This window comes from Oncorhynchus gorbuscha, linkage group LG02 (genome assembly GCF_021184085.1).
Source record: "Oncorhynchus gorbuscha isolate QuinsamMale2020 ecotype Even-year linkage group LG02, OgorEven_v1.0, whole genome shotgun sequence".
Lineage (NCBI taxonomy): Eukaryota > Metazoa > Chordata > Actinopteri > Salmoniformes > Salmonidae > Oncorhynchus > Oncorhynchus gorbuscha.
In genome coordinates this window covers 107,363,073-107,375,572 of record NC_060174.1, presented here as the reverse complement: position 1 = coordinate 107,375,572, position 12,500 = coordinate 107,363,073, and the positions used below count along the sequence as shown (strand labels likewise).

The 12,500-nt window shown below is 46.4% G+C and overlaps 1 protein-coding gene across 1 annotated transcript in view; it reads left to right on the top strand.

Moving 5' to 3' along the window:
• Nucleotides 1-12,500, top strand: part of LOC123990912 (altered inheritance of mitochondria protein 3-like) — a 41,219-nt gene that overhangs the window by 28,652 nt on the left and 67 nt on the right. Inside the window, exon 4 of the mRNA XM_046291930.1 lies at nucleotides 11,365-12,500. This exon is cut by the window's right edge and continues 67 nt beyond it. Coding sequence (XP_046147886.1) covers nucleotides 11,365-12,500 — 1,136 coding nt within the window. The remainder of the gene's footprint in view (nucleotides 1-11,364) is intronic.

Below are 12,500 nucleotides of genomic sequence, written 5' to 3'. Positions count from 1 at the left end.
TTAGCACTAACTGAAGTTTATTTAATACTTTATCCGGGTAGCCTGAAAGTAGACCATTGCAGTAGTCTAATCTAGAAGTGACAAAAGCATGGATACATTTTTTCTGCATCATTTTTGGATAGAAAGTTTCAGATGTTTTGCATTGTTACTAAGATGGACAAAAAGCTATGGGTGATAAAAAAAAATGTTTTCTAATGATCATAATATTTTCGTCTAAGAAGTTTATGAATTCACCACTGTTGAAGTGAAGTCCCTAATTTGGGGAAATAGTGATTTTTTAGTTTTGAGACAAAAATATATTTTGGATTGTTTTCATTCTTATTTATTCAATCAAATTGGAAAAGTAGGAATGAGGAATGAGGAGCAATGAGGGATCGTCAATATTGCACAGTACCGTATTTCCAAGCTAGCTTGGTGGAGCGTCATTTCCTTTCAAATATTCTGGAATTGGCTTCAGGACTCTGGTTGTAACGTCGTTCGTCTGTTGTAAGAAGGGAGTCAGACCGAAATGCAGCGTGTAGGTTACTCATGACTTTTAATGAAAGTATCGTGGTACATGAAATACCTGATAAACGAAAACAACAAACGAAACGTGAAACTAATTACAGCCTATCTGGTGACTACTACACAGAGACAGGTACAAACACCCACAAAATACAAAGCGAACTCAGGCTACCTAAATACGGTTCCCAATCAGAGACAACGATAAGCAGCTGACTCCAATTGAGAATCGCCCCAGGCAGCCAAGCCTATACAACACCCCTAATCAGCCGCGATCCCAAATACTACAAACCCCAATACGAAAAACAACATATAAACCCATGTCACACCCTGGCCTACCCAAACATATAACAAAAACACAAAATACAATGACCAAGGCGTGACACTGGTATTTTCAGGGAGATAGTTTCTTGTGACAAATTAATTTAGTTTTTAGCGGTTTCGACTGCGTCCAGTACCCAAGGTTCTGTTTAGATTCTCGGTTAGATTGTTGTACTCCAATCACGTCATAGATTGCTTTTTGCTTTGTATGTTTGTATTTTTTGTTTGGTCAGGGTGGGCATTCTATGTTTGCATGTTGAGGTTGTGTATTTCTAGAGGAGTTAAAGCCATGTCTATTTTTATGGATAAGATGTTCTCCTGGCATCCGCCAAACACGGATTTGTCCGTCAGACTGCCAGATGGTGAAGCGTGATTCATTATTCCAGAAAAGGTGTTTCTAGGTGTTCTCCAGAGTCCAAAGTCGGCGAGCTTTACACACTTGGCATTGCGCATGGTGATCTTTGGCTTGTGTGCGGCTGCTCGGCCATGGAAACTAATTTCATGAAGCTCCCGACGAACTGTTCTTGTGCTAACGTTGTTTCCAGAGGCAGTTTGGAACTCGGTAGTTAAAACCAAGGACAGATGATTTCTACGCGCTACACTCTTCAGACCTCCCAAGTGGTGCAACGGTCTAAAGCACTGCATTGCGTCACTACAGAGATTAATTACTTGATGCCGACACATCTTACTGGCTACGTTACACGCTGATGCGACCTCTGACTGTTTCATCATATCATCGTTGGTGCCGGCGTGGGTAAATATATCCTCAGCAACTATGAATACCATGATGCTGTGTCACTCCCCATCCCAAAAAATGTGAAACTTGAAACGATTTAATTAATTTAATTAAATTAATATAAAAGAAGAGCTCTAAGCGATGTTTAATTCTTTTTAGTTTCGAATAAAAAAAGTTATATTTACGTGGCTGACACAGAGGAAGAGCATTCTAGTTTGCTCTGTTTTTTTGGTAAATTCTTTCCAATGTGTCAAGTAATTATATTTTTGTTTTCTCATGATTTGGTTGGGTCTAATTGTGCTGCTGTCCTGGGGCTCTGTAGGGTGTGTTTGTGAACAGAGCCCCAGGACCAGCTTGCTTAGGGGACTCTTCTCCAGATTCATCTCTCTGTAGGTGATGGCTTTGTTATGGAAGTTTTGGGAATTGCTTCCTTTTAGGTGGTTGTAGAATTTAACGTCTCTTTTCTGGATTTTGATAATTAGTGGGTATCGGCCTAATTCTGCTCTGCATTCATTATTTGGTGTTTTACGTTGTACACGGAGGATGTTTTTGCAGAATTCTGCGTGCAGAGTCTCAATTTGATGTTTGTCTCATTTTGTGAAGTCTTGGTTGGTGAGCGGACCCCAGACCTCACAACCATAAAGGGCAATGGGCTCTATGACTGAGTATTTTTAGCCAAATCCTAATGGGTATGTTGAAATTTATGTTCCTTTTGATGGCATAGAATGCCCTTCTTGCCTTGTCTCTCAGATCGTTCAATGATTTGTGGAAGTTACCAGATCATCAGCAAACAGTAGACATTTAACTTCAGATTCTAGCAGGGTGAGGCCGGGGGCTGCAGACATTTCTAGTGCCCGCGCCAATTTGTTGATGTATATGTTGAAGAGGGTGGGGCTTAACCTGCATCCCTGTCTCACCCCACGAACCCTGTGTGAAGAAATGTGTGTGTTTTTTGCCAATTTTAACCGCACACTTGTTGTTTGTGTACATGGATTTTATAATGTCATATGTTCTACCCCCAACACCACTTTCCATCAGTTTGTATAGCAGACCCTCATGCCAAATTAAGTCGAAGGCTTTTTTGAAAGCAACAAAGCATGAGAAGACTTTGCCTTTGTTTTGGTTTGTTTGGTTGTCAATTAGGGTATGCAGGGTGAATACATGGTCTGTTATACGGTAATTTGGTAAAAGCCAATTTGAGATTTGCTCAGTCTCTCTCTCTCTCTCTCTCTCTCTCTCTCTCTCTCTCTCTCTCTCTCTCTCTCTCTCTCTCTCTCTCTCTCTCTCTCTCTCTCTCTCTCTCTCTCTCTCTCTCTCTCTCTCCTTCCTCTCTCTCCTTCCTGTCTCTCTCTCTCTCCTTCCTCTCCTCCCTCTCTATCGCTCTCTCATTTCCCCCCCCTCCCTCGCTCACTCTCTCTTTTTCTGTCAACTCACATCATTCTCTTGCCTCTCTCCCTTCATTCTGTCTTTTAACCCAGTCCCCCCCCAACTCTTTCACATTCCTCCCCTCCTCTGTCAGTGTACAGGGTTGAGGAGTATGTTAATCTCAGACACACAATTCAGTTCCAATCAAAACACTATTTTCCATAAATCCAACACTAACCTTCACCCTAACACTAACCTTCACCCTAATACTAACCTTCACCCTAACCCCTAAACCTAACACTAACCTTCACCCTACCACTAACCTTCACCCTAATACTAACCTTCACCCTAACCCCTAAACCTAACACTAACTTTCACCCTAACCCCTAAACCTAACACTAACTTTCACCCTAACCCCTAAACCTAACACTAACCTTCATCCTAACACTAACACTAACCTTCACCCTAACCCCTATACCTAACACTAACCTTCACCCTAACCCCTAAACCTAACACTAACCTTCACCCTAACCACTAACCCTAACTTTCACGCTAACACTATCTTCACCCTAAACTTCACCCTAACCCCTAACCCTAACATCAACCTTAAACCTAACCCCTAAACCTAATCCTAATCTTTACCCTAACCTTCACTCTAACCCATATACCTGACACTAAGTGGTACATTTAATTTTCTGAATAAAACTATCCCATTTGTGTGTGTGTGCGTTTATCTCTCTGTCCTTCTCTCAGAAGGAGAAAAGGACAGAGAGGAAGGAGGGAGAATAGGGGAAGGTACTGTGGACTATAGGAGAAGAGGAAGGTACTGTGGACTACAGAAGGAGAGAAGGGGAAGGTACTGTGGACTACAGTAGGAGAGAAGGGGAAGGTACCGTGGACTACAGAAGGAGAGAAGGGGAAGGTACTGTGGACTACAGGAGAAGGGGAAGGTACTGTGGACTATAGGAGAAGTGGAAGGTATTGTGGACTACAGAAGGAGAGAAGGGGAAGGTACTGTGGACTATAGGAGAAGAGGGAAGGTACTGTGGACTACAGTAGGAGAGAAGGGGAAGGTACCATGGACTACAGTAGGAGAGAAGGGGAAGGTACTGTGGACTACAGTAGGAGAGAAGGGGAAGGTACCGTGGACTACAGTAGGAGAGAAGGGGAAGGTACTGTGGACTACAGTATGAGAGAAGGGGAAGGTACCGTGGACTATAGGAGAAGAGGGAAGGTACTGTGGACTACAGTAGGAGAGAAGGGGAAGGTACTGTGGACTATAGGAGAAGAGGGAAGGTACTGTGGACTACAGAAGGAGAGAAGGGGAAGGTACTGTGGACTATAGGAGAAGAGGGAAGGTACTGTGGACTACAGTAGGAGAGAAGGGGTAGGTACTGTGGACTACAGTAGGAGAGAAGGGGAAGGTACTGTGGACTATAGGAGAAGAGGGAAGGTACTGTGGACTACAGTAGGAGGGAAGCGGAAGGTACTGTGGACTACAATAGGAGAGAAGGGGAAGGCACTGTGGACTATAGGAGAAGAGGGAAGGTACTGTGGACTACAGTAGGAGAGAAGGGGAAGGTACTGTGGACTATAGGAGAAGAGGGAAGGTACTGTGGACTACAGTAGGAGAGAAGGGGTGGGTACTGTGGACTACAGAAGGAGAGAAGGGGAAGGTACTGTGGACTATAGGAGAAGTGGAAGGTATTGTTGACTACAGAAGGAGAGAAGGGGAAAGTACTGTGGACTACAGAAGGAGAGAAGGGGAAGGTACTGTTGACTACAGTAGGAGAGAAGGGGGAGGTACTGTGGACTATAGGAGAAAAGGGAAGGTACTGTGGACTATAGGAGAAGAGGGAAGTTACTGTGGACTACAGTAGGAGAGAAGGGGGAGGTACTGTGGACTATAGGAGAAGAGGGAAGGTACTGTGGACTACAGTAGGAGAGAAGGGGAAGGTACTGTGGACTACAGAAGGAGAGAAGTGGAAGGTACCGTGGACTACAGTAGGAGAGAAGGGGAAGGTACTGTGAACTACAGTAGGAGAGAAGGGGAAGGTACTGTGGACTACAGTATGAGAGAAGGGGAAGGTACCGTGGACTATAGGAGAAGGGGAAGGTACTGTGGACTATAGGAGAAGGGGAAGGTACCGTGGACTATAGGAGAAGGGGAAGGTACTGTGGACTATAGGAGAAGGGGAAGGTACTGTGGACTACAGAAGGAGAGAAGGGGAAGGTACTGTGGACTACAGTAGGAGAGAAGGGGAAGGTACCATGGACTACAGAAGGAGAGAAGGGGAAGGTACTGTGGACTATAGGAGAAGGGGAAGGTACTGTGGACTATAGGAGAAGTGGAAGGTATTGTGGACTACAGAAGGAGAGAAGGGGAAGGTACTGTGGACTATAGGAGAAGAGGGAAGGTACTGTGGACTATAGGAGAAGAGGGAAGGTACTGTGGACTACAGTAGGAGAGAAGGGGAAGGTACCGTGGACTACAGTAGGAGAGAAGGGGAAGGTACTGTGGACTACAGTAGGAGAGAAGGGGAAGGTACCGTGGACTACAGTAGGAGAGAAGGGGAAGGTACTGTGGACTACAGTATGAGAGAAGGGGAAGGTACCGTGGACTATAGGAGAAGAGGGAAGGTGCTGTGGACTACAGTAGGAGAGAAGGGGAAGGTACTGTGGACTATAGGAGAAGAGGGAAGGTACTGTGGACTACAGAAGGAGAGAAGGGGAAGGTACTGTGGACGATAGGAGAAGAGGGAAGGTACTGTGGACTACAGTAGGAGAGAAGGGGAAGGTACTGTGGACTACAGTAGGAGAGAAGGGGAAGGTACTGTGGACTATAGGAGAAGAGGGAAGGTACTGTGGACTACAGTAGGAGGGAAGGGGAAGGTACTGTGGACTACAATAGGAGAGAAGGGGAAGGCACTGTGGACTATAGGAGAAGAGGGAAGGTACTGTGGACTACAGTAGGAGAGAAGGGGAAGGTACTGTGGACTACAGAAGGAGAGAAGGGGGAGGTACTGTGGACTATAGGAGAAGAGGGAAGGTACTGTGGACTACAGTAGGAGAGAAGGGGTGGGTACTGTGGACTACAGAAGGAGAGAAGGGGAAGGTACTGTGGACTATAGGAGAAGTGGAAGGTATTGTTGACTACAGAAGGAGAGAAGGGGAAAGTACTGTGGACTACAGAAGGAGAGAAGGGGAAAGTACTGTGGACTACAGAAGGAGAGAAGGGGAAGGTACTGTGGACTATGGGAGAAGAGGGAAGGTACTGTGGACTACAGTAGGAGAGAAGGGGAAGGTACTGTGGACTACAGTAGGAGAGAAGGGGAAGGTACTGTGGACTATAGGAGAAAAGGGAAGGTACTGTGGACTATAGGAGAAGAGGGAAGTTACTGTGGACTACAGTAGGAGAGAAGGGGAAGGTACTGTGGACTATAGGAGAAGAGGGAAGGTACTGTGGACTACAGTAGGAGAGAAGGGGAAGGTACTGTGGACTACAGAAGGAGAGAAGTGGAAGGTACCGTGGACTACAGTAGGAGAGAAGGGGAAGGTACTGTGAACTACAGTAGGAGAGAAGGGGAAGGTACTGTGGACTACAGTAGGAGAGAAGGGGAAGGTACCGTGGACTATAGGAGAAGGGGAAGGTACTGTGGACTATAGGAGAAGGGGAAGGTACCGTGGACTATAGGAGAAGGGGAAGGTACTGTGGACTATAGGAGAAGGGGAAGGTACTGTGGACTACAGAAGGAGAGAAGGGGAAGGTACTGTGGACTACAGTAGGAGAGAAGGGGAAGGTACCGTGGACTACAGAAGGAGAGAAGGGGAAGGTACTGTGGACTATAGGAGAAGTGGAAGGTATTGTGGACTACAGAAGGAGAGAAGGGGAAAGTACTGTGGACTACAGAAGGAGAGAAGGGGAAGGTACTGTGGACTATGGGAGAAGAGGGAAGGTACTGTGGACTACAGTAGGAGAGAAGGGGAAGGTACTGTGGACTACAGTAGGAGAGAAGGGGAAGGTACTGTGGACTATAGGAGAAAAGGGAAGGTACTGTGGACTATAGGAGAAGAGGGAAGTTACTGTGGACTACAGTAGGAGAGAAGGGGAAGGTACTGTGGACTATAGGAGAAGAGGGAAGGTACTGTGGACTACAGTAGGAGAGAAGGGGAAGGTACTGTGGACTACAGAAGGAGAGAAGTGGAAGGTACCGTGGACTACAGTAGGAGAGAAGGGGAAGGTACTGTGAACTACAGTAGGAGAGAAGGGGAAGGTACTGTGGACTACAGTAGGAGAGAAGGGGAAGGTACCGTGGACTATAGGAGAAGGGGAAGGTACTGTGGACTATAGGAGAAGGGGAAGGTACCGTGGACTATAGGAGAAGGGGAAGGTACTGTGGACTATAGGAGAAGGGGAAGGTACTGTGGACTACAGAAGGAGAGAAGGGGAAGGTACTGTGGACTACAGTAGGAGAGAAGGGGAAGGTACCGTGGACTACAGAAGGAGAGAAGGGGAAGGTACTGTGGACTATAGGAGAAGGGGAAGGTACTGTGGACTATAGGAGAAGTGGAAGGTATTGTGGACTACAGAAGGAGAGAAGGGGAAGGTACTGTGGACTATAGGAGAAGAGGGAAGGTACTGTGGACTACAGTAGGAGAGAAGGGGAAGGTACTGTAGGCAGGCCGCAGATGGGCGTTCAGGTAACGTCGCGACGGAGGAGCCAGCCGGATCGTGGTTAGCTGAATACTAACGATTTGCCAGTAAAGAAGTTAACTAGCTTCTGAACTAGCTTCTGATAAGCTTCTGGCTAGCTCCTGGCGAGCTTCTGGTTAGTTTCTGGCTAGCTCCTGGCTAGCTTCTGGTTAGTTTCTGGCTAGCTTCTGGCTAGCTTCTGGCTAGCTTCTTGGAGGATTGCAGATTTGAGGTAAATAATACTTATATATAAATATAAATTGGTGAGGCGGGTTGCAGGAGAGTGTTTTGAAGATGAGTTGATGGAAAATAAAAAATTTATGTGAAAATAAAGTTGTAAATATATATATATACAGGACACGACAAGACGAGGACAAAAGACGTCTGAACTGCTATGCCATCTCGGGACATCTAGTGTTCTAACAGACTCCCATTGGTCTAGTGTTCTAACAGACTCCCATTGGTCTAGTGTTGTAATACAGACTCCCATTGGTCTAGTGTTGTAATACAGACTCCCATTGGTCTAGTGTTGTAATACAGACTCCCATTGGTCTAGTGTTCTAACAGACTCCCATTGGTCTAATTTTGTAATACAGACTCCCATTGGCCTAATGTTGTAATACAGACTCCCATTGGTCTAGTGTTGTAATACAGACTCCCATTGGTCTAGTGTTCTAACAGACTCCCATTGGTCTAGTGTTCTAACAGACTCCCATTGGTCTAGTGTTCTAACAGAATCCCATTGGTCTAGTGTTCTAACAGACTCCCATTGGTCTCGTATTCTAACAGACTCCCATTGGTCTAGTGTTCTAACAGACTCCCATTGGTCTAGTGTTGTAATACAGACTCCCATTGGTCTAATGTTGTAATACAGACTCCCATTGGTCTAATGTTGTAATACAGACTCCCATTGGTCTAGTGTTCTAACAGACTCCCATTGGTCTAGTGTTGTAATACAGACTCCCATTGGTCTAGTGTTGTAATACAGACTCCCATTGGTCTAGTGTTCTAACAGACTCCCATTGGTCTAGTGTTGTAATACAGACTCCCATTGGTCTAGTGTTGTAATACAGACTCCCATTGGTCTAGTGTTCTAACAGACTCCCATTGGTCTAGTGTTCTAACAGACTCCCATTGGTCTAGTGTTGTAATCAACTCCTGTAGGTTTTAACACCCTTCCCCAGTTATAACCAACCAATGGTTAAAAGTGATGTAGTGTGTGTTTCAGGAAGGTTAAAAAGTGATTTAAGTGTGTGTTTCAGGAAGGTTATAAAGTGATGTAGTGTGTGTTTCAGGAAGGTTATAAAGTGATGTAGTGTGTGTTTCAGGAAGGTTATAAAGTGATGTAGTGTGTGTTTCAGGATGGTCAAAAAGTGATGTAATGTGTGTTTCAGGATGGTTAAAAAGTGATTTAAGTATGTGTTTCAGGAAGGTTATAAAGTGATTTAATGTGTGTTTCAGGAAGGTTATAAAGTGATGTAGTGTGTGTTTCAGGAAGGTTATAAAGTGATGTAGTGTGTGTTTCAGGATGGTCAAAAAGTGATGTAATGTGTGTTTCAGGATGGTTAAAAAGTGATTTAAGTATGTGTTTCAGGAAGGTTATAAAGTGATTTAATGTGTGTTTCAGGAAGGTTATAAAGTGATGTAGTGTGTGTTTCAGGATGGTTATAAAGTGATGTAATGTGTGTTTCAGGAAGGTTATAAAGTGATGTAATGTGTGTTTCAGGAAGGTTATAAAGTGATGTAATGTGTGTTTCAGGATGAGCTCCTTTTGAAGGCCACAGTGATGGTGGTGGACCACAAGACAGAACACCATTTGCTTTTTAATTTTGAGACTAGAAACTGAACAAGGAGAAATTAGTTTTTGTTTTTTTAAATCTCATTTTACATTGAATTACTGACAAGATGTAACGGACTTCCTCTTCTTCAGAGGAAGAGTAGCAAGGATCAGACCAATGTGCAGCGTGGTAAGTGTCCATAGTGATATATTTCATCAATCAACAGAACACTGAACAACATAACAACTGACAAACGAACAACCGAAACAGTCTCCCGTATGCTGAAAACACTAACCCCAGGATACAACCACCCACAAAACACATAGAAAACAGGCTATCCTAAATATGGCTCCCAATCAGAGACGACTGACACCTCTGATTGAGAACCATACTAGGCCAAACACATAGAAAACAGGCTAACCTTAATATGGCTCCCAATCAGAGACGACTGACACCTCTGATTGGAACTCCCAAACACATCAGAGGCTCCCAATCAGAGACGACTGACACCTCTGATTGAGAACCATACTAGGCCAAACACATAGAAAACAGGCTATCCTTAATATGGCTCCCAATCAGAGACGACTGACACCTCTGATTGAGAACCATACTAGGCCAAACACATAGAAAACAGGCTAACCTTAATATGGCTCCCAATCAGAGACGACTGACACCTCTGATTGAGAACCATACTAGGCCAAACACATAGAAATATAACAACAGAACAAATCATAGAAAAACAACATAGAATGCCCACCCCCCCAACTCACGCCCTGACCAACTAAAATAAAGACGTGAAAAATGAACTAAGGTCAGAACGTGACACAAGATGGCAGCCAATTGGAACGTTGTACAATGTTTTCACTCTTTTGAACTCTTTTAGAGAATAAAAATCTGTGTCGACAGGATATCTGTTACGTTACAGAGCTCGGCTCCTACTGTCTTTTTTGTTGAGAATGATGTGAATAGACAGACAGCCTTATCTTCTTTATTGGGGATTTATTTGTGCTTTTAAATTGGTTTCTCTTTTAATATAAAAACAATAAATAACGAAATAAATCCCTCTCTCCATCGATGTTGGGATGGTTGGAAGAATTGCATTCTGTTATCTATAAGACACTGATGGCTGTGTGACATTCCCATCGTTCCCTGTCGTACATCTCGTGACAGATTATTGTGGTTTATACTGTACATAACTGGCTATAATCTGACGGAGAAGGTTGAGCTGGATCAGAGCAGTGGTAATCCGACAGACGTTTTGACTCTGAAGACACCAGGCGTTGTACCTGCTTGTGGACCTCTCAGGTTACTGGTTGATGTGATGATTCATCTCTCGAGGAAAACGTGTCTGGTGAAAGACTCCATGACTCCAAGGTTAACGTATTATTAACGTATTACGGGTCACTACTTCCTCCCTGACGGCAACCTCCTTAACCGGTTTGTCAGGAGACACACACACACACACAGACACACAGACACACACACACACACACACACACACACACACACACACACACACACACACACACACACACAGACAGACAGACAGACAGACACACACACACACACACACACACACACACACACACACACACACACACACACACACACACACACACACACACACACACACACACACACACACACACACACACACACACACACAAACACACATACCGCTTTGATCTCTTTAAACCACCGCCCTCCTGCTTGTCGTCACATTAATAAAACACTTCCTCAATGTTTCAAATTCACTGGGTTCAGCCCCCCCCCTCAGAGAGACTGGGTCCCCCCCCTCAGAGAGACTGGGCTCAGCTCCCCACATCAGAGAGAGGCTGGGTTCAGCTCCCCCTCAGAGAGAGACTGGGTTCAGCTCCCCCTCAGAGAGAGACTGGGTTCAGCTCCCCCTCAGAGAGAGACTGGGTTCAGCTCCCCCTCAAAGCGACACTGGGTTCAGCTCCCCCCCTCAGAGAGAGACTGGGTTCAGCTCTCCACCTCAGAGACTGGGTTCAGCTCTCCACCTCAGAGAGAGACTGGGTTCAGCTCCCCACCTCAGAGACTGGGTTCAGCTCCCCACCTCAGAGAGACTGGGTTCATCCCCCACCTCAGAGAGACTGGGTTCAGCCCCTCACCTCAGAGACTGGGTTCATCCCCCCACCTCAGAGAGACTGGGTTCAGCTCCCCACCTCAGAGAGACTGGGTTCAGCTCCCCACCTCAGAGACTGGGTTCATCCCCCCCTCAGAGAGAGACTGGGTTCATCCCCACCTCAGAGAGACTGGGTTCATCCCCCCACCTCAGAGAGACTGGGTTCAGCCCCCACCTCAGAGAGACTGGGTTCAGCCCCCACCTCAGAGAGACTGGGTTCAGCCCCCACCTCAGAGAGACTGGGTTCAGCTCCCCACCTCAGAGACTGGGTTCAGCTCCCCACCTCAGAGAGACTGGGTTCAGCTCCCACCTCAGAGACTGGGTTCAGCTCCCCACCTCAGAGAGACTGGGTTCAGCTCCCCACCTCAGAGACTGGGTTCAGCTCCCCACCTCAGAGAGACTGGGTTCAGCTCCCCACCTCAGAGAGACTGGGTTCAGCTCCCCACCTCAGAGAGACTGGGTTCAGCTCCCCACCTCAGAGAGACTGGGTTCAGCCCCCACCTCAGAGAGACTGGGTTCAGCTCCCCACCCCAGAGAGAGACTGGGTTCAGCTCCCCACCTCAGAGAGACTGGGTTCAGCCCCTCACCCCAGAGAGAGACTGGGTTCAGCTCCCCACCTCAGAGAGACTGGGTTCATCTCCCCACCTCAGAGAGACTGGGTTCAGCTCCCCACCTCAGAGAGACTGGGTTCAGCCCCCACCTCAGAGAGACCGGGTTCAGCTCCCCACCTCAGAGAGACTGGGTTCAGCTCCCCACCTCAGAGAGACTGGGCTCAGCCCCCACCTCAGAGAGACCGGGTTCAGCTCCCCACCTCAGAGAGACTGGGTTCAGCCCCCACCTCAGAGAGACTGGGTTCAGCTCCCCACCTCAGAGAGTCTGGGTTCAGCTCCCCACCTCAGAGAGACTGGGCTCAGCCCCCACCTCAGAGAGACCAGGTTCAGCTCCGAATCCAGGGCCTGG